The sequence below is a fragment of the Pleurodeles waltl genome, chromosome 2_2 (assembly GCF_031143425.1).
Source record: "Pleurodeles waltl isolate 20211129_DDA chromosome 2_2, aPleWal1.hap1.20221129, whole genome shotgun sequence".
Taxonomy (NCBI): Eukaryota; Metazoa; Chordata; class Amphibia; order Caudata; family Salamandridae; genus Pleurodeles; species Pleurodeles waltl.
The window spans coordinates 212,531,122-212,552,891 of NC_090439.1; the positions used below are offsets into that span (position 1 = coordinate 212,531,122).

The 21,770-nt window shown below is 45.0% G+C and overlaps 1 protein-coding gene across 1 annotated transcript in view; it reads left to right on the forward strand.

Annotated features, from left to right (window-relative positions):
- Positions 1-21,770, forward strand: part of DNAH5 (dynein axonemal heavy chain 5) — a 4,110,061-nt gene that overhangs the window by 2,387,527 nt on the left and 1,700,764 nt on the right. Inside the window, exon 33 of the mRNA XM_069219645.1 lies at positions 987-1,199. Coding sequence (XP_069075746.1) covers positions 987-1,199 — 213 coding nt within the window. The remainder of the gene's footprint in view (positions 1-986; positions 1,200-21,770) is intronic.

Here is a 21,770-nt window from a genome sequence, read left to right on the forward strand (position 1 = left end):
CTACCAACCCACACACTAGCTGCTGCATTTTTCTGGCTGTGCAATCAGCTAAACAGGTATCTGGCATCAAGCACAACACCAACATGAACACACAAGCTCATCAAGCATCAATCTAGGTCTTCAAGCACTGAAACCTCCTCCATGATATCTTGCCACACATGTCCTAGTCAAGCACTCCTCAGCACCTCTTCGCGGCAGCTCTCAAATCCTATACTTTATAAATAATGTTCCAATACTGCTGAAGATCATCTATTTGCTCATGCTCATTACCCTACACACAGGCCCCTGTGTAAACTTTTTTGGGGAATCGACTAGTGATACAAGAACAAACCAGTGATAAAAATGTGCCACATCAGTGTAATGACATGTCATGGCATGCAGCAGTTTGTGGGCAAACAGTGAACTTCCAAGTAATACTTACCTTATGATTTGATGAGGTTATTGACCCAAATTTTATCAACATATTTGAAAGCTGCAGTTTCAAGCCACAAAACAGAATAACAAAAGGTACTTGATGGGGATAGGTGCCCTTTATGTTGATTGGCTCTTTGACATGACCCCTTCAAGAGATCCCGGAGTAATCCTTGTCATCAAAGGATAGAATATTCATATGCGTTAGAAATATGTTATTTTTTCATGGAATCACTACTAGTTTGTTATGCTGCCTCTACTGTTTAGCATTTTGCCCTCCAAATAATATTTATCCATGTTTAGAACAATCGATTTACCTGTCAACTATTTTTACACCTTAGAGCCAAATCACATTGAAGAACCTATGAACCTTTAAAGGTAACCACTAATTTGCCTTTTTATTTGCTACCTGGATTTAGTGATGCAACCGAGTAATTCACTGGGAGGCTGTGCGACTGTCAGATGGGAACTATGTGATTTAACTAAAAAATTAGATCTTACAGTTACCGTATGTCAAGTGATAGAATATTCTGCATCAAGTAATTTAGTGATGGAGTATGTACTCTTCCTTACAGGTATACGACCGCATTGTGTCCATCTCATCTCGTGAGGGTGAAACTATTGAGTTGTACAAACCTGTCATGGCTGAGGGCAATGTGGAGGTGTGGCTCAATGCTCTGCTAAAAGAGTCACAATCATCATTGCACATGGTGATCCGCCAGGCAGCTCTTAGTATCCAGGACAGTGCTTTTCAGTTAATAGAGTTTCTGTCTTCTTTTCCAGCCCAGGTAAGTCTGTGAAGTCTTAAAGTTCTTAACAAATGAAAACTGTAAATAGTGTATTTTGAACTTGACTGAAAATGTGTGTGCAAATGTATTGTATTTGATCCAGAAATATTTTATTTTAGGGCTGTGCATTTAATAAAAATGGCCACCAAAGGGGTAACAAAGGGATCTTAAGGTATATTTGTTGATTGCTTGAACATTGAAAATATTGGAGAGAGCAGAATTGTCACCAACTGGTTCTTATCTTCGAGTTTTATTAAATATTGAAACTAGTAGCTGATATTTGACCTTTTCCACATTCCATTTTTCGTTTGTAATTTTATGTTGTTTCATAATTGAGGATAAGGCAGTTTCTCGGTCTATACCATGTGCTATCCGATCCTATCCTTATGTATAGCTGTCTCTGTGGTGCCCACAGCAGAACATGACAGGCTACTCTTTCTTCAGTTTAAGAGTATGGATAGCCTCCAAACGAATTCTCTGGAAATGTGGGTTTTTATACCACTACATTTTGGGCAGTAGACTGTAATATATTGCCCAAAATGAAGTGATATAAAAACCACGGTTTCACAAACAATCATTAAACGTGGATTTCATCATCATAATGACAGCCCACAAACAACTCTGCAGAGCTCTTTAGCATTGTCCGGATTACTAGTATTATTGGTAATGCATAATATGGTCCCATATTGCAATTTCGGGGTTCTGGTTATATGTACAAACAAGACTGCCTTTAGCCATGTGGTTTATGATGTCATCAGAACCCCTAAATGGCAATGCATATTACACATTGCGGGTCATGGTTGTTACTCTCCAGCTGCACTTTCCACTGAAAAGACATTTTGATTTGTGTATAATTTTTGACCTTGTGAATGGTTTGTACCAAATGTGCCAGTGGCTTTGCATAATCATCGAACAATTGGTATGACAATTTTTAAGCAGATCATTGTAGGGAAAAAAGTTAAAGGTGGGTGAAAAAATATTTTTTCCCCACTTTGGCTCCCATAGGAAATTGTATTCATGCTTACAGGCCAAACTGCCTAGTTGAATTACACCAGATGTGGCATGAATGTAGTACTTTGCTTAGAAAGCCTGCTTTTGTTAGTTTGGCGTAAGTTAGTTTAGTAGTTGTTGAATCATTTAAATATGCTGCTGAGTGAGCTGTAAAGGAATGCCACTGTTGTATATCTGTGATGTTTAAAATCAAAATTCATGATTTGCAACTCCTGTCAGTCACGTTTGTAATTTTCTGACAAATGTGATTGACTGCAGAAGGGCTTGGAATAATTTTTTGTGCTGTTGGAAAACATTTTCCACAGCCATGGGGGCACCACCCTCAGGTGTTTGACTCCAGGGAAGTGCTAAGATTTATCCATAGGCATGGAAACTCAAGCCCCACACCAAGAATAAAATGTGGAAATGGGTGCACTGTCCATGAATCAAAAAGCGATCCCACAAGCTGCCATTTTATATTCCATATTCAACCACCATTTTGTGACTTTTTCTCAAATCAATTATTACTTGGGACTTTCTCATAGTGGAAAAAAATCTCATTCAAGGAAAGAAAGTATGCATGTCTGATCCCAAGGCACTAGCGTTGGGGAACTTAGGCATGGAAAACATAAGGCTGCCTGCAGAGGGATGGATAAAGGGCCCTGCTTCACATCAGGCACTGTTCCCAACACCCACTGTGCATGACCTGCAGGGAGTTGAGAACATGAACTCCAGTTAGTCAGGCCCTGTGGCCTGCCATTTGCAGAGTGTGTTGGGTTAGGAGCATGGAGTGAGGGCAGACCATGCCCTCTGTCCAAACCACAGGTGGCTCCTCCGCAATGGTGAAGGAGCATTGCCCCACAGGCTCAGAGCCAGCACCTGAAAATTAAAATGATATTTGATTATCATTTTATTTTTCAGCTGCTGGCTCTGAACCAGGATGTACAGGGAGGGGAGGGCTGGGCCATGGGAGGGAGGAGGGGGAGGAGTGGAGTGATTGATTTTACCCAAGTGCGCATGTCATTTTGGCCAGCCATCTTAGGGCTGCCAAGCTGACATGTGCACTTAGATTTCTCCAACTCGGCTGTGTAAAACAACTGGGTTGGAGAAATAGCAAAGACTTTAGTGCACCATCGAAGCAGCAAACCAAGCTGCTCAGACCAATCCTGATGCTGCTCTCATGCTAGGTATATCATGAGTGCAGTGCCAGAATTGCATGGAGAGCCTGTGCTGGTGGAGGGCCTGCGGTGGTGGACAGGTACGTTTTATTTTAATTTTATTGTTTTTCTCCCCCCGCCCCGTCCCCCATCCCCCTGCTCCTCCCTTGAGATCTGTGGCGGCTGCCATTAGTCCAAACTCCTTTGAATGTGACTGAAAGTTGGGCTTGGAAATTAAGAACGTTATTTAAGAAAACAATAAATTCACTGGAAAAAAAAAAACACAGTTAAAACAGAATTATTGTTCTGCCCAAAACACAGAGAATCACTGAAATTTACCAGTTACGGTCACCAGTTTACACAACACACACCATATCTCTTGTTCCCCCTATAGTCAAAACACCAAATGACTAACGGTACAGAAACAAAGAAAAGAGATGTCAAGAGAACATCATGTGGGTGGCACGAGTTATGGTGTGTGTTATGTGCGTCGGTAACCATTTTTTAAAAATATATTTTATTAGCATTTTGTTGTTTTACATTTGTGTGCTTGTTCATGATATAATCTTGCATTTATTACACATGTCTTTTTAACAATTCGCTTTTGTGATATACATTACTTTTGGTTGGTTGTTTATTGCTTTAATGCTGCTGACATTTTTGCTTCTTGTTTTAATAAATTGTGCTCTTTTACATGTTATAATGCGTTCCTTGTTTCATTTCACTATTGTTGTAGAACTAATAACCGAACATTAAACTTAAGTCCCTTCTCAACTATAACTTGGGAGGGAGGAAGAGGAATGGAAAGGGAAGAGACAAGGAGAGAGAAGAAAGAGAAAAAAAAAAAAAAAGGGGGGGGTGTAAAAATCAAATGGACGTTGATATTGGGAGGAGTGAAAAGAGGGAAAGGAGGAAGGGAGATAAAGACCACAACAGGTCAACTTTACGGCTTTGTGTGGGTGGAGTTTGTAGTTGTTGGTATTTAAGGTACAATAGCATATCAACTTTTGGGGAGGGGGGTGAGCCCGGGGCGCACAAGCGCGCAGAGGGGACGGTAGGTCACTCACGCCTTTCGCTGTTTCTAATGGTGGAGTGGGAGCCTGCGGATCAATTGACTTCGTATCCCTACTCCCGGTGTGATATATTTGTGATTTGTGATTTGGACCAATTCTGGGCGTCTGTTTATGAATTTTCAACTCGTCACTAAGTCTTCCCATCCCGGGGCAATGGGAGACCGGCTGATGTACTTGGCTTCTTCTGCTTTTAGGACCTGTAGTTCAGCTCTGGACCATGCTGAAATATCCCTTTTCCAGTCAGTTAGCATAGGGTGGCCTGAGGCCTTCCAGCCCTTCGAGATTAGTCTCTTGTAAAGGGCCAGGGATAGGTCCAGGAAGCGTCCCCTCACCTTTCCGCATAGCGCAGCCAGTCTGAGGCCCAGTAAGCACAGCTCAGGGGTGAGTCGCAACTCCGTCCCAAATAATTCAGATAGAATGGGCAATATCTCCCTCCAACCAGATTGGATCACTAGACATCCCCACACCATGTGGTCAAAATCCGCCTCTCCTCCTCCGCATCTCGGGCATGTCCTAGGGGCATATACGGAACAGTCTGTGGGGTGTGAGGTACGTCCTATGTAGATAATTGTATTGGATGTATCTTAACCGCGTGTTACGCAAGATCACCCGGGGGTAAGCCAGTATTTTGTTCCACTCTAAGTCAGACAGTTCCCGCCCAATCGTGTTCTCCCACCGACCTCTCAAAGACTGTAAAGGGTGTAAGCCTGCCTCAAATTGGGCCCGGTATATTTTGGCGATCAGATGTGGTTCCTCCCCTGATGTCAACAATAAGTGCAGGACCCCGTGGGCAGCAGGTTCCGCATTTATTGTGTCCCAGTGAACTTTAAGAGTGTGTACTAGCTTCCCATAGAGCAAAAATTTACCCCGGGGAACACCCTCTTCCGTTAGTTCAGCAAATACCCTCAGTACACCTTCCTTGAAGAGCCCGCCCACTGGTTCTATTCCAGCTGTCGACCAAGGGCCAAGCCCCATACTTCCCGGTCCCTTCCCCCTGGATTCCAGGGCAAGCACAGACAGTGGTAAAGCTGGAGAGTATGGAGGGCCAAATCCCACCCTTTTCGTGCATCTTTTCCAGCATGCCATTGCGACTTTTATCATTATATTTTTCCCAGGGGGGGTTATTTTCATGTTTGCCATGCATGCCGCAATCCATGCCGCGTCCGTCACTCCTTGGGCAGTACATAAATCCAGCTGGCCCCTACCCGCCAGCCAGCCGGATACCCACTGCAGTTGGGATGCCAGGTAGTATGCCTCAAAATCAGGGGCTCCCAGTCCTCCCGTGCGGGGTGGCCTACAGATAGTCGTGAGTGTAGTTCGTCTATGTCCATCGTCCCATATCAACGCAACGCATTCAGGTCGCAGAACCATGCCTGGGGGATCAGCAGTGGCAAGTTGGCAAAATAGTAGAGAAGTCGGGGAAGCATGATCATCTTGGACAGTGCCACTCTGGCCATCACTGGCAATTCAGAGAGCGCCAAAACCCCACGAGGACCGCAGGGATCAGAGCGCTTTGCCAAGGTTACCCTCTCTTAGGTCTCCCAGTTCGTGGAAAATTTGAATCCCCAGGTACCTAAAGGTCCGTGGGGCCCATTTCAAGTCCATTGGGCATACTGCAGGGCGTCTGTAACCAGGCGTCAAGGGAAACACATATGTTTTGCCACGGTTAAGACGTAATACCGATACCTCTCCGAAGTCCTCTAGGACCTCCAGGGCCCAAGGGAGACCGCTCGTTCCGTCTCTGAGATAGATCACTATATCATCTGCATATAGCGAGATAATGTGCTCAGTTGGTCCCCACTCAATCCCCTTGCCCGCTCCTTCACCTCGTACCCAGGCCGCTAGGGGTTCTATCGCCAGGGCGAACAACAATGGGGATAGGGGGCACCCCTGTCTGGTTCTACGGTGCACCGGGTATGCACTGGAGATTGTCCTACCCGTCTTTACCCTTGCTAGCAGGGATGAGTATAACAGGTCCACCCATCTAACCCAGCTTTCCCCAGGCCCATTTTTAACATTGACGCCCTCAGGTAGTCCCACCTGATTGACTCGAAGGCCTTCTCAAAGTCCACCGCCAATAGGGTCCCAGCTGGTGGCTTCGATTCGTCCGGCATGTGTAAGATGGAGAAAATTCGTCTAAGATTCAGGGAGGTGCTGCGACCAGGAATGAAACCGTTCTGGTCACCATGTATCATTGTGGGCATGTGGGGTAGCAGGTGGTTGGCCATGATCTTGCTGAGGATCTTAAAGTCGCTATTTAGCATTGATAGCGGGCGAAAGTCAGCTACTGATGCCTCCTTATTGGTTGTTTTGGGGAGTGGCACTACCAGTGCCTCACGTAGTGTGCATGGTAGTTCTCCACTCTGTGCCGCCTCCGTGTACATCTCCACCAATCTGGGGACTAGTAAGGACTTATACTTTTTATAAAAATCCATAGGAAGACCGTCTGTGCCAGTGGTCTTGCCAGGGGCCAGCTGTGCTATTGCATCGATTATCTCTTCCGTAGTCACTGGCCCTCCTAGACTGACCCTGTCCTCTAAGTTCAGCACCGGCAGGGGGATCCGGGTCAGGAAATTGTCAAGTGTTCCCGTCCCCAGGCTGGTAGGCTTCCTGTACAAGTGCGTGTAATAATCTCTAAATGCGTCATTAATGGAGCCTGGGCTGAGTCTGCGAGTTCACCCTCTGTCCAATACGCTTGTGATAGGTTCGCTGTCCCCATTCGGGCGTACCAGCCATGCCAAGAGTTTACCTGATCTCCCCTCTTCCGACTGTAGGGATGTCAGGTACCTTTGCATGCTATGGCATCTAAGCCGTTCTTCGACTTGGAAGTGTTCTCTGCGTGCGCGGTCATACTCTTCATCTACTTGCGCTGCAGGGCCCTGTCTCAGTTCCCCCTCATGAATGACCTTCTCCAGAGCGTTTAGTTCCCTCTCTAGTGTGCGTCTTACCCCCACGGACTGCCAAAGACAGTAACCCCCTCATCACCACTTTGAGTGTCTCCCATTCTACGGCTCTGGAAGGGGTGGATCCCTTATTGGTTTCAATGTGTTCTGTTAGGTGGCATCGCAGTGCCTCCCTATATGCCTGGTCCTCGAGCGCCGCGGGGGTCATTCTCCATGATGGTATGGGGGGTCTGTCCTGTGATACCCTCAATGTCAGTAATAGAGGATTATGATCCGATATTGTACGGGCAAGGTATTCAGAGTGGGTCACACCTCGAGCCAATCCCGCAGTGCAGACCATCCTATCGATTCTAGTGTGCACCTGGTGGAGGCCCGAGTAAAACGAGTAGTCCCTGACAGTCGGGTGCCGCAACCGCCAGACATCCACCAGTCCCCAGGTGCCTAGCCACTCAACTAGTCTTTGTGCTGTCTTGGTTGATGTTGCCCCCTGCAGTGGGGGGGTGGACCTGTCCATGTCTAGTACTGTGTTAAAGTCTCCTCCTATTAGTACTTCCCCTATGTGTTGACGAGTAAGGTGTCTAGATAGGCCCATCATAAATGAGGTTTGGTCCTGATTGGGGGCGTAGATGCAACTCAGAATCAACGGGAACCCATGTAATTTCCCCTCTAATATGACAAACCTTCCCTCTTTATCTATGTTGGAGGAGTCAATCGTCAGGGGGACCCCCGCCCTAATCCAAATCAGAACGCCTCTTGCATAAGCTGAATATTCTGTGGCAAACACCTTTCCCCTCCATCTCCGTCTTAGCTTTTCTCCCTCTCCTGGCGCCAGGTGGGTCTCTTGTAACATAGAATTCTTTCCTTCCTAAAGAGAAGGGGGGAGCTATGTCTCTTGGCTGGAGTACCCATCCCCCTGACATTCCAGGTTATGATATTGTGGTCTGCCATCTTATTCTTAAAGCCTGTTGAATGTGAGCCTGGCGCACCCGGGACCCTGATTGACCCCCCCGCAAGCTCGTACCTTCATTGTGGTCGATCCATTTCACACATATAGCTGATGTAACTCGTAACTGCAAACCCCAACTCCCCATCCCCAGGGCACCTCCGGAACTGTAGGTTGCCCAGCAAATTGTGCAACAGTGCAACTTGTTCAAACACATCACTGCAATACTCGCCAGCCAAATCTGACAGGCGAGAGTCAAGTCAGGGGGGCGGCCAGGTCCGGAGGGGCCATTCTTCCACTCAGTTCGTCTTGCCGCTCGGCGCCAGCGTAGGTCAAAACTATGCGAGTTCGTCAGCAGTTTGCGGGGTCACCCTCGGTGTGTAAGTCAAGCTTCCGGAGCCATCGGCAGAGGATACCATTGTGTCATCCGATTCTTCTTCAGAACCCTCCTGGGGTGACGTTTCTCCACCCACTCGGGCTGCTGCCTCCAGGGCCTCCCTCTTGCCCGTTTCCCTCTGTGTCCGCGTTGGCGTCAGTCGTGGGCGATCTCTGGGCCTCTTTCCCCTCGGGGCCCGGCGGGTCCCGCCCGCACCATGGTTTTCGTGCATGGCCGCGCCGACTGTGACCCATGCCTCTCGAGCCATTCCCATGCTTCCTCTGGGGTTTGGAAGAACGTGGTCTTTCCCTCCGCAACCACTCGTAGTCTTGCTGGATAGAGCAGCGAGTACTGTATCCCCTCATCTCGCAAGGCTCTTTTAATCGCCAGGAAAGAGGCGCGCTTGTTCTGGACTTCCAAAGTGAAGTCAGGGAACAGTGTCACTTCCCCGTTGGCTACTTTAAACGGGGCCGTTTCCCTGGCTTTCTGTAGGAGGATCTCTGTCTCTATAATGCAGAAGTTTAGCAATTACAGCCCGCGGGGGCCTACCAGGAGCCAGCGGTCTAGACGGCACACGATGCGCTCGCTCCAGTGTGTAGAAGGGGGTCAGGCACCCCGGCGCGACAACCGTGCTTAGCCATTTCTCCAGGAATTCCACCATGTTCGTCCCCTCGGTCCTCTCGGGGAGGCCCACTACGCGCACATTGTTCCTCCTGTTTCTACCCTCTGCATCCTCAGCCTGTTGGTCAAGCTTTGCTACTCTGCCAGCTAAAGAGGTCACCTCTGCTGTCACGTCTTTTTGTTTTGGCACGACATCAGCCAGTATTGTTTCCGTTTCTTTAACTCAGTCGGCTAATTTATGGTGATCAGCTCTCAGGAGGCCCACCTCTATCGCCACTTGATTGATGTTGCGTTGCAATGTTGATTTGGTGTCCTCAATGGCTCCCAGTATCTTGTCTAGGGTGTCTTGCACTTTGACTTGTGACTGGTTCTGTAAGGTCGTCTCATTGTCCCCCAGTGGTGTCAGGGGGTCCATGGCTTTATTCTTATGTCGGCCCTTGGGGGGCATTGGTCAGGCAGGGGGATGTGCCCCAGGGGGCCCGGCACGTGGTCCAAGCGCTTGTGCTGCCTGCTTCTGATTTGTCCACTCACTTAGGCCTCAGCTGTCTTAGCCACTGGTCCCGGGTGTTCCAGGGCGAGCCCCAGGCGTTCCGCCGGCCGTTTCCAGCGCCCAATCACCGTGGGGGGGGGGGGGTTACATTAGCCAACCATGAGCGACCGCCACCTGCTCCCGCCCTAGGCCATCCGTGCACTCTTCTCTTTCACTGGGCCCCACTTCGGCGACCGGAGCCAAGCACACGCTACCACTGTAGCTTGATTATCTCCCCACTCGATGCACTCACCCTCTTTTGGGTACCACTTCTATGTCTGTTGTGCTTCTTATGATTGCGCCCTGTATCTCCAGTCAGGAGTTAATGGTGTCCTCGGGTCTCCAGTAGCTCCCTCGTTCTACCATGTCCGGTAGCCAGTCGCGAACTCTTTGCTAGGCTCGCTCCCCCCGAGGGGGACTACCGGGGGTCCATACTCCCCTCAGCGGTTCCTTGGGTGGCCTCCATAACGTCGCCTCGGGTCTTTCGTTTGCCGCCAGGGCCCCATTCCATATGTCTGGGCCGGGTCCAAAGGGATCTGGGCCACGCCCACTCTACCGGCCCCGAGAGGCCAGAAATCCTTATTGGTATTGGGATCCACCAAGGCCCAGCGCATCCATCAGGCTCCCCAGGCACTTCAAAATGGTGTCAGCGCCCGGGCGCTACCGCCGCCGCACGCGGGCCGCCCACCCGGTCCAGAGCGCGGCCCGCGTCTCTACTTGGGGCCGCGGCGTCAATCAGGAGGAAGGGCCGCAGGTCTCCGCCCGAGCCGGGCGGCTCGACGCAGTCGAAAGCCCGTGCCGGGACCGCGGCCAAGGCTCAGCTGCTCCGCTCGCTCGTCCGGACTGCCGTGCCCGCACTCCGGTGAGGGACGGCCCGGGCTGGCGCGCCTGTCAAGCAGTTTGCTGTCGGCCCCTCCGGAGCCGGACGACTAAGCGTGCGCCATGTTCCGAACCATGGCCACGCCCCCATGTGCGTGGGTAACCATAACTATCAATTTTCAGTGTTTTTCTGCATTGGAGCCAGAATCATAGCTTAGTTTTTAAGTGTGCATTTGTCAATGGTATATGCAGATCTATATAACCTTCATGTGGCTGCATGCAAAACAGGTGTGGCATGCATCATTAGTCATCAGCGGTGGGTTTCACTTTAAACACTGCGATAGATAGATAGATAGATAGATAGATAGATAGATAGATAGATAGATAGATAGATAGATAGATAGATAGATAGATAGATAGATAGATCCCAATGGCAGAGTAGTTATAGTTAGGACCACATTTCATAGGTAAGCATATTTCTGTTTTTTCTAATAACTTTGGTGCTGGTTGACAAATCATTACAAAACTGCTCTAAAAAGTGTTGTTCTACCTCAGCTGCTAACTAGAAAATTTCAAGGGCATCCGTTAAGCGGAGGCTAAGAAGAAAGGGAGGTTCCCAAAATGTGTTTTCGACATTAATTTTTTCAGAAAAAGTTTAGACACAGTTATAGCCCGAACAGCTGATCAAATTTACAACTAATTTGGCAGAAAGACACATCTTGGTCAAGAAAGAGTGATTTTTGATTCAGTGTAAATCTATTAAGTAATTTCTGAGCAATTAAGGCTAAAAAAAATGTGAATACCTAGGGATGTGGAGCCTCTACGGATGCAACATATCTCAAGCTGAGATCTGATTAGGGGGCCACCACATCAGCCAGGAAGTAGTGGCAGTTGTTTTAGGCCTCAGGACTCCGCCGGAGTCCTAAGAAAAAAGCAATAGAATTACGTAAGGGACTTCCTAGGCCTGTTGGTGGGGTTCCAGTGGGACCCTGCCTGAGGCCAAAAATGTTTTTTTTTTTTTTTTTTTTAATTTTGCTGCGAATTCTACAGCATTTTAAAAAAGTGTATTTTTATAAAAAATTACCCCCTCCCATGTGGGCAAGGTCCCGGGGCAGCAACATTAACTTTAAAATGTTGGGAAGGGGACATGTGGCCCCCTCCCTGAGCCCCTAAGAGGCCCTGGGGACCCCATTTCTCCAAGGCCACTATAAAATAAAGGGAGAGGGACATGTGCCCCCCGCAGAGCTTAATTAGCCCTTGGGGACGCTATCCCCTAGGGCTGAAATGTAAATAAAAAGGGAGGAGGTGCACCCCTTCCCCGGGGATGGCTAAGTGTCTGTGTCCTGGGGAGTCCACCCCTGGGACACAGTAGTTTCCTTGCCCTCACCAGTGTGGGCAGGAAAACGTGTTTGCTCACATTGGGCGGGAGCATTTTAAAATTTTGCTTCAAATGGGAGAAAACATGGTGTTCCCAGATGGTGGGAGATTTAAAAATTCTCCTTCCAGTCCCTCCCCCTTTTTAGGTCGAGCCTAGACAGGTGCCTGGAAGACCTGTTGTTAGGGGTATAGGCATTTTGTCCCGCCTGCCGCTGCCTGCCACTTCCAATAGGTTGAAGGCAGTGTCGCTCTTGTAGTGCTGCCTCCTAAGTGGTTTGGCAGCTGATACGTTACTTTCTGTACTTGGCCGAGGAGCACCAGCTAAGTACAGTTTACTTACGCCTCAAATGTTTTTCTGTTGTGTGGACGGACTATTTTTCTTTGTTGCCTGCCTCTTGTGTTTGGCACTGAGCACTCGTGTTCACGCATGCGGTTTGTTTTCCGCATTTGCCTATCACTTGGTCCTTAGTTTACATCAGCAGTGATTACAAGTAGTTGTGTTGTACCTGTGTTTTGTACTTTTTTTTGTTGCTTTATATCGCATAAAATCGACCTAGGAATGACTCCTCAACAGCGGCACAGCAGGAGAGCCGATCTCACAATATTCACTGCACTCGGAGAAACTCACCCCATAATGCTTTGCAGGCATTCATTTTACATTACATTTGTGCACATAACTCAGCCTGTGGTGGACCTAGGGCAATTGGACCACCCCCCAAAACATTTATAATGATATGCTCTTTCTGTTCAGGCAATCTTGTGGGTCACACTAGGTGAGGGGGGGGCAAATATCATAACCTCTTCCACCATTCAGTGTATGTTTAAATTCTCTTGCAGCAGAAATGTTTTTTTTTCTTTCTTCAGTTGACAGGAGTTTGTGTTATAAAGGCCGAGTTAGTATTCTGACATTCCTGCTTGGCCTGCAGACGTGTAATGCTCGCTTCGTGCTCCCGATATTGAAAGAATAATTGCTCTGTGCCACTACTGACTTATTTGGCTCGACCGAGACATCTAGCCACTCGATAGGGACATCTAGCCACCACCAGTGGCACTGCACCTTCTGCTAAACCTTCAGCTAATAAACAAACACACTTTATTTCTGATAAAGGTTTAATGTATTCACGGAAACTCAACCTATAATGCTTTGCAGGCATCCATTTTGCAACACATGTATGCCCATAACTCAGCCTGTGGTGGTCCTAGGGCAAGGGGGCCACCATCATGACATTCAGAACGATGTGTTCTTTCGGTTCAGGCCATCTTGTGGGTCACACTAGATGAGAGGGAGGCCAAAAATCATAACCACTTCCACCATTTTGTGCATATTTAAATTGTTTCAAAGTTGAAACTTTTGTTTCTATCGCTGAGAGGAGTTTGTGTTATAAGGTCTTGTTTGGCCTGCAAATGTGTAATGTGCTATGCTACTGATCTTAAAACGAAAAGGCACTACTAACTTAGTTTGATTGACAGGGACATTAAGCCTACCAGTGGTACTGTGCCTTCTGCTAATGAATTACCACAGTTTATTTCTGATGAAGGTTTCATGTTTTTACAGAAACTCAGCCCATAATGCTTTGCAGGCATCCGTTTTACAACATATTTCTGCCCATAACTCAGCCTGTGGTGGTTCTCGGGCAATAGGATTACCCCTAAAACATTCAGAACGATGTGTTCTTTCTGTTTAAGCCATCTTGTGGGTCACTCTATGTGCGAGGGGACCCTAATAGCATAACCTCTTCCACCATTAAATGCACATTTAAGAAGTCTCATAGTTAAAACATTGTTTGTTTTTACAGCAGAGAATCATTTGTGTTATAAGAGTCTTGTTTGTAATAGTATATTGATAGTTTTCCATGGCCTGGGCTTTGCTCTGTCCAGGTGGAAGAATGATTATTGTTCCAAGGTGCTTCTAATTCATTTGGCTTAACAGGGATATCTAGTCACTGCCAGTAGTACTGCACCTTCTGCTGTTGACTCTACAAGGACATTTGGTCATAACCAATGGTACTGCACATTCTGTTGTTGACTCTACAGGGACATGTAGTCACGACCAGTGGTATTGTACCCCTGTGCCACTGACTCCACAGTTAAATGATATTTAAAAGGCCTGCTAGGCATGAACATGTGTAATAGACTATGCCCTCAAGGGGCTTAATATATGATTACACTGCAATATTCTTTATCACTCTTTTTATGTGATTATGCCCTCTATGGGCTAAATATATGTTTATATGACAAGGTTTATTCCAAATGCTATTTTTACTGTGGTGCTCTGAAGGGGCTGTTCAGACCATTACAGTCTAATGCCAATTGTATGAAGGAATGCACAAATACAGTTTATTTCTGATAAAGGTTTAATGTGGCAAAATATTTATAAGGTCCCAAATGCGAGGTTGTCATTATCATTTACAACACCAACAGAGCTAACTCTTGCTAATGCAAGACTTATTGCATTGCAAATGCTTGTTATTATATTTGGCTCCTGAAAAAGGGTTCCCATGGTCCAAGGAGGCTCAGGGAAGGGGGCCGCACACCCCTCTCTCCTGTTTATTTGTATTTGGAATGGGGGATGGGGCCCGGAAACTAAGGAGTCTCAGGGAAGGGGCCCTCACTAACTCATTCCCCTTCTCTTATTGGCTTTGATCCAGGGGAATGCGGTCCTAGGGGCCCAATAAGGCTCAGGGGGGCCACATGCCCAACCCCCTTAGAATTCAGCCCAGGGGATGAATCCCTGGTGCCTATTATGACTTGGGGAGGAGAGCTGCTTGACCTGCTCCTGTTAAAATATATGTTTTGACCCAGGGGTCTGAAGGTCAACACTATGCTGCGCGCCAATGGCTGAGCGTGGAATGGGGTTGGCAGCCTATGGGGTGGGTTGGCTGCCTTCAGGTGGGTTTCCCACGAAGGCTTTGCACAGCGTGAGGTTAGCTGCCTGCAGTGGGTGCGAGTTACAGTTACTTCAGGGCACAAGTTATAAGTACCAGAGATAACTATACACAGTGAATTTCAGTGTTTTGTACGTTTAAAACATTATGTTGTCATCAAAGTTCTTACCTAAAAATAACACTACTTTAACCTTTGTTTTTTTTTTCCAGTGGATATATACAATATATATATATTTATATAAATATCTATTTATATAAAACAAAGGTTAAAGTAACATTATAGTTCGATGCGATAAAAGAATGTGTTTTTTTAAGAGGAAAAAAACCCTTACAATTCACTGAAAACCCCAAAGGTTAAAGTCATGTTATGTTATAGATAGGTAAACTTGTCAGCCTCAGCATTAAGGTTTTGAACTAAAATAAAACAGAAATTCACCAGTTTTGGTTAGCAGTGCTAAATATAACGTGCACCCCAATCATGCACTGCTTATGACCTCATATATGAAATGACTCATAGCATGTTCTGTGACATTATTTAAAACATCACGGACAACATCATTGATGACATCACATATTACATTATCCTAGGTATTGCTGTATAAATTGCTATGGCCTTACACGTAGCATATTTCACGTTAACAGTCAACCAAAGATACATGGGAAACCCTCAATGAGTAAGGTGTTTGATCTGTAAACAACTGTTCAGAGAAAAACAAAATAGTGGATGCAAATTCCAAAACAAATGCCCTACTACGGACAGCTTTCATCTGTATCAAACCTCTGACACACACTAAACCTGTATTATGAAAATAAGTAGATATAAGTAGAGAACTGCAAACAGTGTTTCCTCTCTGGAGAGAATTAATTTTATACAACACTGTTTGCAAACAGTGAGAAAAATACCACAGAGTATTCAAAAGACTCTAATAAGATCAGTGTAGATTTATTGGGCAGCACAGGTTGGGTACCAGTGGGGGTTTGGGCGGAGGGCCTGGCTACTGGACTGGCCATGTGGTCAACCCAGTGCCAGGCACGGCCAAAGAATGGGGTTGACTGCCTGCGAGGGATTGGAAACACAGCTTGGATGCCTGGCCTGGCTGCAGGTCAGGCCCTGTGGCCAACCCAATTCTGTCCATGGTGTGGAGTAGGCTACACGTGGGGGGTGGAGAGGGTGGTACGTGGCCTGATGGTGGTTGTCATCACGTATGGTAATAAGATATTACTTTATGTTAAAAAAGACATTCACTAAAAAAAAAATATTGTTAAAATGACGTTGTAGTGAGTTATGGTAATGATATCCTATTTTGCATTAAAAAAAACCTTTGAAATTCACTGAAAAAAATTATGGTGAAACCAAAGGTTAAAGAGACGTTCTAGTTAGACGAAAATGTCATTTAAACATACTGTTCGTTTAAATGAACAAAAACACTGAATTTCACCACTTATATTTAACTCAAGTAGCTATAATTGGTACCCTAAAGTAATTTCAACTTCCGGCCCCATCATGCACTGCTAAATATTTCACATATTACATCTCTCATAATATGCAATACGACATAATTGATGACATCACTGCAACTTCTGAAACAACACTAATGACAGCTCTATGCATGGTGGGGGCACAAATTATAGTTACTTTAATGCACAATTTATAGCTATTTGAGATAATTATAACTGGTGAATTTAATTGGTTTTGTTACTTTGCAACTGTATGTTTTAACCAACATTTTCTCCTTACAATAATGTCCCTTTAACTTTTGTCTGTGTGTGTATATATATATATATATATATATATATATATATATATATATACACACATATACACACACACACACACATTATAGTTAGGACCTAGTTTCCATAGGAAAATCGTTTTTTGTTTTGCCGATACATGTGGCGCAGTTTGATGAATCCTCCCCAAATTTTCAGAAGTAGTTTGAAACTCACTTCAGCTGCTGTCTAGAAAGCTTCGGGGTGAGTCATCAAGTGGGGACCGAGAAAAAGGGAGGTCTCAAAACACATTTTCCCCTTGCAATTTCTCATAAGGCAAAAAAGCATGTTTTTTTTTTTTTATATTTGTCAAAAATTGCAGCAGATTCACAAATTTAGCGAAAATTTCAACAACAAAAAAAAATACGGTCTCCAGCACGTTATCAATTTAACCCCTGGGTGGGCCAGCCCCGGGGGCTTGTGGCAATATTCACGTGCATATTATTGAAGGGGAGAGAAACAGTTGTTTACTTGTGAAGGAAAAAGACTGCGTGGTTTTTAATAGAGAAGACTATGAGATAGCGAAGGAACGGGCACTCTGGCCCCCCTCTCCCTGTTGATGCGGATGCTCACCTACACAACACTCTTTTCTCCTCCAGACTGTAGAACAAGGCTTTTCCTGTGTCTTGGCCTATCCCCATCACAACACCAAACACGCACACATCCCACGCTTTTGCCCAACACATAAATGTTGGCTAGTCCTGTGAAAAGTCTACTGTCAGCAGGAGTTTCTCAAGCCAGCAGAGGCAGTTCACTTTTCTCCACTTACCACAGTGACATGTTGAACACTCAAATAGAGCAGAACCAACTGAACAGACCTTCTGGCTGATGCCAGGCACTTCCCAAGAAGCCATGTGGTCAACAGTCTTGCCACCTGATAGCATTTCCCTGAATGAGCCACACACGCAATCACCAAATGCAAGAGTGCACGCACACACACACTCTTGCAGGTGTACACACACACCTGATAGAGCGTTCCGTACTAACAATTTACCTGTATTTGGACGCTCTTTAGGCCGATGAATCTTTTGACCAAGTGGGACTCTCTTCACCCGAGATCAGTCAATTTAATGTAATCAACAATCAATAACGAACATAAGCAATGCCCTGATCAACATAACACTTAACAATTAATCCAGAATACATTTCGGCGAACCATGACCTTTCGGTCATGAATAACCACACCAGTTTATTCAAAGTTAATGAATTTATTTCCCTATATTAACAAAGCTAGCACAATATAGATGTGTCTCAACACCAAATGATAAACGTAAATGAACATTAATAGCTGTCCATAACGGCGGAACAGATGCAATCTATGCAGCATTTAAATAACAAGGCATTCGATAATAGCAATGCAAATCACTAAAACTATAATCTGCAATGAACTAATTGCATACATTGGTCAGCACAACAAGGTCTCAAATTGCATCGTGCAACAAAAGGAATCCTCATCTAACCTCAAATTAGCATCGGCATGTGGGACTTCATGCAAAAACAATTTAGCAACATTAATTTAGAAAACTCCTAGCTAGGGCTCTTACCAAAAATCAGCAGTTGGTTACCTAAAAGAAACACAATGCAATTGTACAATTTCCTTTCATATTTACCAATTTCAATCAGCATTCAAGGAAGTCTTCGTCTCACAGGTACCGTTTCTCGATCAGCATGGGACAGGGCAAAGGGGCAGGGGTGGACGGGGCAATTGCCTCACGGCGGCAAGATAAACTACTACTTCATGCAATGGGCAGTTCAAAGTTAAAGTCTCTAGGGTAAGAATCATTCAAAGTCTCTTTCTCTCGATTAGAGAAAACATCAAAGTCTCTTTCAAAATGGCATCGCAGCAAGATGGGCCATAATAGCTGCAAAATGGCGCAATGGGTGCAATGTCGGGTAATAGCAATAATGGCTGGTAATGTCCGTTGGGTAATGGCTACTTTCTTCTCGTGCACCTGGTTTAAATAGACAACAGTTCAAATCCAGTAGGGTCTTCCATTGGAGGGTTCATAGGTTGGCTTCAAATTGTCCAATCAAAAACCACAGTTCTCAAGCTTTTACTTAAGCATACATTATCCTTGGAGACGGGTACGTAAGTTGCAACATTTTATACCAATTAACTCACTTTCAGAGCTTCCATTGTCCGCACCTGCAGATTGACCTTGGAGCAAAGAAAAAAAAGATGCCAGGCTGGCACGAAACCTTAAGATAAGCATGTGAACGATCTCAGTGGAAAAGTACAGCTTCAAGCAAAAATACACGTTTATTAGCACATTGGAAAAATACGAGCATCTAAATCGTGAGACCAGGCACTTGGCCAAAGCCTCCACTAAAGTTATGCTAAGCTAAAACATTTCAAACAAGCAAATCGTGGTATACGTTTACGATTATGTCGGATTAGTGCACTTCTAATACATCACGTTATATAAAGCACGCTTATAAATGTTGGCGAACTACTCTAAGGGCACATTTTGTCCCCGTACAATCTTTATTAGTTCGGTTAAAGTCACACATGATTATTTCAACACTACGTTTAAGCGCTAATAAATGTAAAACCTTCATTTCTGCGTCATCAATCCCTCCTCTGATGACTACTTGTCATCACACAAACTATTCCCACAAATTTTATTCCATTAAAATTCTGTCAGTTCTCTTTTCCTTTTAGTTCCCCTAGTTTTCGCTTTGTATTCTTCTGCCATTCTTTTCATCATTTTCTCTTCCTTCCTTCTCTTAATTCTTGCCATAATCATTATTATTCCCCTTTTAATTCCCCAAATTCCAAATATACAAATCAGTACTATTAATATTCCCTGTATTATTTTTAGTAATATTCCATTCCAAATGCCACCAAGCCAATTTCCCACTGAAGCAATTCCCTTTCCAACCTTCTCCCACACTCCTGGCTCTTTCAATTCCTTCAAGTCTGCACTCTCTTTTGTTAGATTAGCAAGCATAGTTTTAATTTTCACACTGTTGTCTGGAATATACGTGCAACAGTGGCGCGCACCAAGCATTTTGCAAACGCCGCCATCCTTTGCTAAAAGAATGTCTAAGGCAAGCCTATTTTGAAGAGTCATAGCTCTTTCCGCTGCAAGTTCAGCATCTATCAGGATTATAGCACCTGAAAACTTTGTCAACATGTTATCCACTATAGTAGACAACTTTCTTATTTTGATGGAATTCAGCACAACTCCCAATGAAGGAATCATGGCTCCAAATATATCTCCTACCACAGCAGTTGCGGTCTCTCTTTTCTGGATACGATGGGATCCAGATGTCTTTGGAATCATCGATAGGTCATCCAGTTGATAAACCTTTGGGAACACTATACCCAAATAACATCTCCCCCACCATCCTTTCGGGAGACGATAATAGGCATTATACCCACAAATGTAATATACACCTGGTATGACAGGGTCAAGTCCGTTCATCATGAATGTCCATTTGGCCTTAAATAAACGTAGGTTTACACTCACTCGCTCCTACGAAAATGTTATCATAATAAGATTCACCTCGATATATACAAAATTTCCCTACATGCCAAGCATCTAAAGCTATTCTCCCTTGTGTCTTTATTGCGGCAAAATCATAATGATCTACTGAAGTCCTCTTACTTAGCTCCTTTTCTAATTTCGCATTCATTTGTGCCCTTCTATCATCTGTGCGATCTAAAAAGCTTATTTCTACTGCAGTGAGCGAGCAGGTAAGGTTTTCCCTATGAGCGTGAGCCCTTTCAAAAGGTTGCATTGGCTCGAAAAATTCCCTCATTATTTTAGCATCCCAATCTTTAGCAATCTGGCTTAGCTGCGCTATTATAGGAACATATGCAAAAGGTAACATCATAATTCGAGTAAAAATACTGTATGTTGGTTTGACCATAAAATCTAGAAGTTACTATACTACATGTAATCCCGTATGTAAGAGGCATGTGGTGATAAGTCACCCCTTCCTTTACTGATGTCGGTATCTGTGTACACACATAACAATCTTTCGCATCCATAGTCTCAACATATTCTGTTAGCAAGCAATAGAAAACATTATATGAAAGCTCCTTCTTATCATGCAAGTGTCTCTCATCTAATTCTAGTCTTTTCAATGCAGTTAGTTCAGTGACAGTAACAGGAGCAAAAGTAGAAGCATCAATTCTCTCATTCTCACCCTTTCCACGTGTAGCAAGCACTATTGCTATTATTATTAGTACACATGCAATTATCAAGCCTATACACGCATATTTACAATATTTCACTCTACTGTTTTGTGTAGCCATGATCTGTATAGAATCAGAGAGCTAGAAGCACCTATAAAGAACTATTTAACAATTCAGTTACAAAGCTGAACGAGCGCAATGTTCACACAGTTTTCTTCAAGAGGCCAGTCACTTATCGGTTAGCAGCATTTGTCTCAATTCGGCAATAACTCAGTCTTTTATCAGTTCAGCAAGTGTCTCATCCGGTTTAGCAATGTCTCAGCTGGTTGTATCACGTTAGATTGTAGCAAGCAATGTCATTTATCACCCTTTCAATCAACAGTGTCCATAAAACTTTTCTTTTCTATTGGTATCTCTTCTTCTTCGTTCTCGAGGCTTAGAGATACAAATTCGTCAGTCCAATCGTCATTGACTGCCTAGGCCCATTCTGGACCGGAATATCTCCTGTTTGGTATCCTTTTCCTTTTCAATTTTGCTTCTCTTTTCGATTCTGCTTCGCTGGTACTTTCCTCTTTGGCCAAGTCTTTTCCTTCACTTGAGGTTGGTACCACGACAGACACTTCCTTTCTTTTCTCTTTCACTTTTGGCCTTTCTCCGTCGTTCAAATTTTCACTAGTTCTTAGTTTTATTGGTGATATACTTAGTCTCCTCTTTGCACCGTGTCCACTTGATGGACCTGTGATCTTTTCTGAAGAAGTTGGAACAGTTTCGTTCTGTTCTGCCTTGTCCCCTCCTTCTGGGGAATCAATCAGGTTCTCTTTCTCCTTTTCTGTACCGTCTGCTTCTGGGAAACCCCTCCTCTGATCAGGCTCTCCTGCTTTTTCACCTCTTTCGAGCCCTTCGTCACCGTTACTTTCGTCAGGCTCTTTATCACTTTCAGCTGTTTCAGGCTCTTTGTCACCTTCAGCTGCTTCAGGCTCTTTG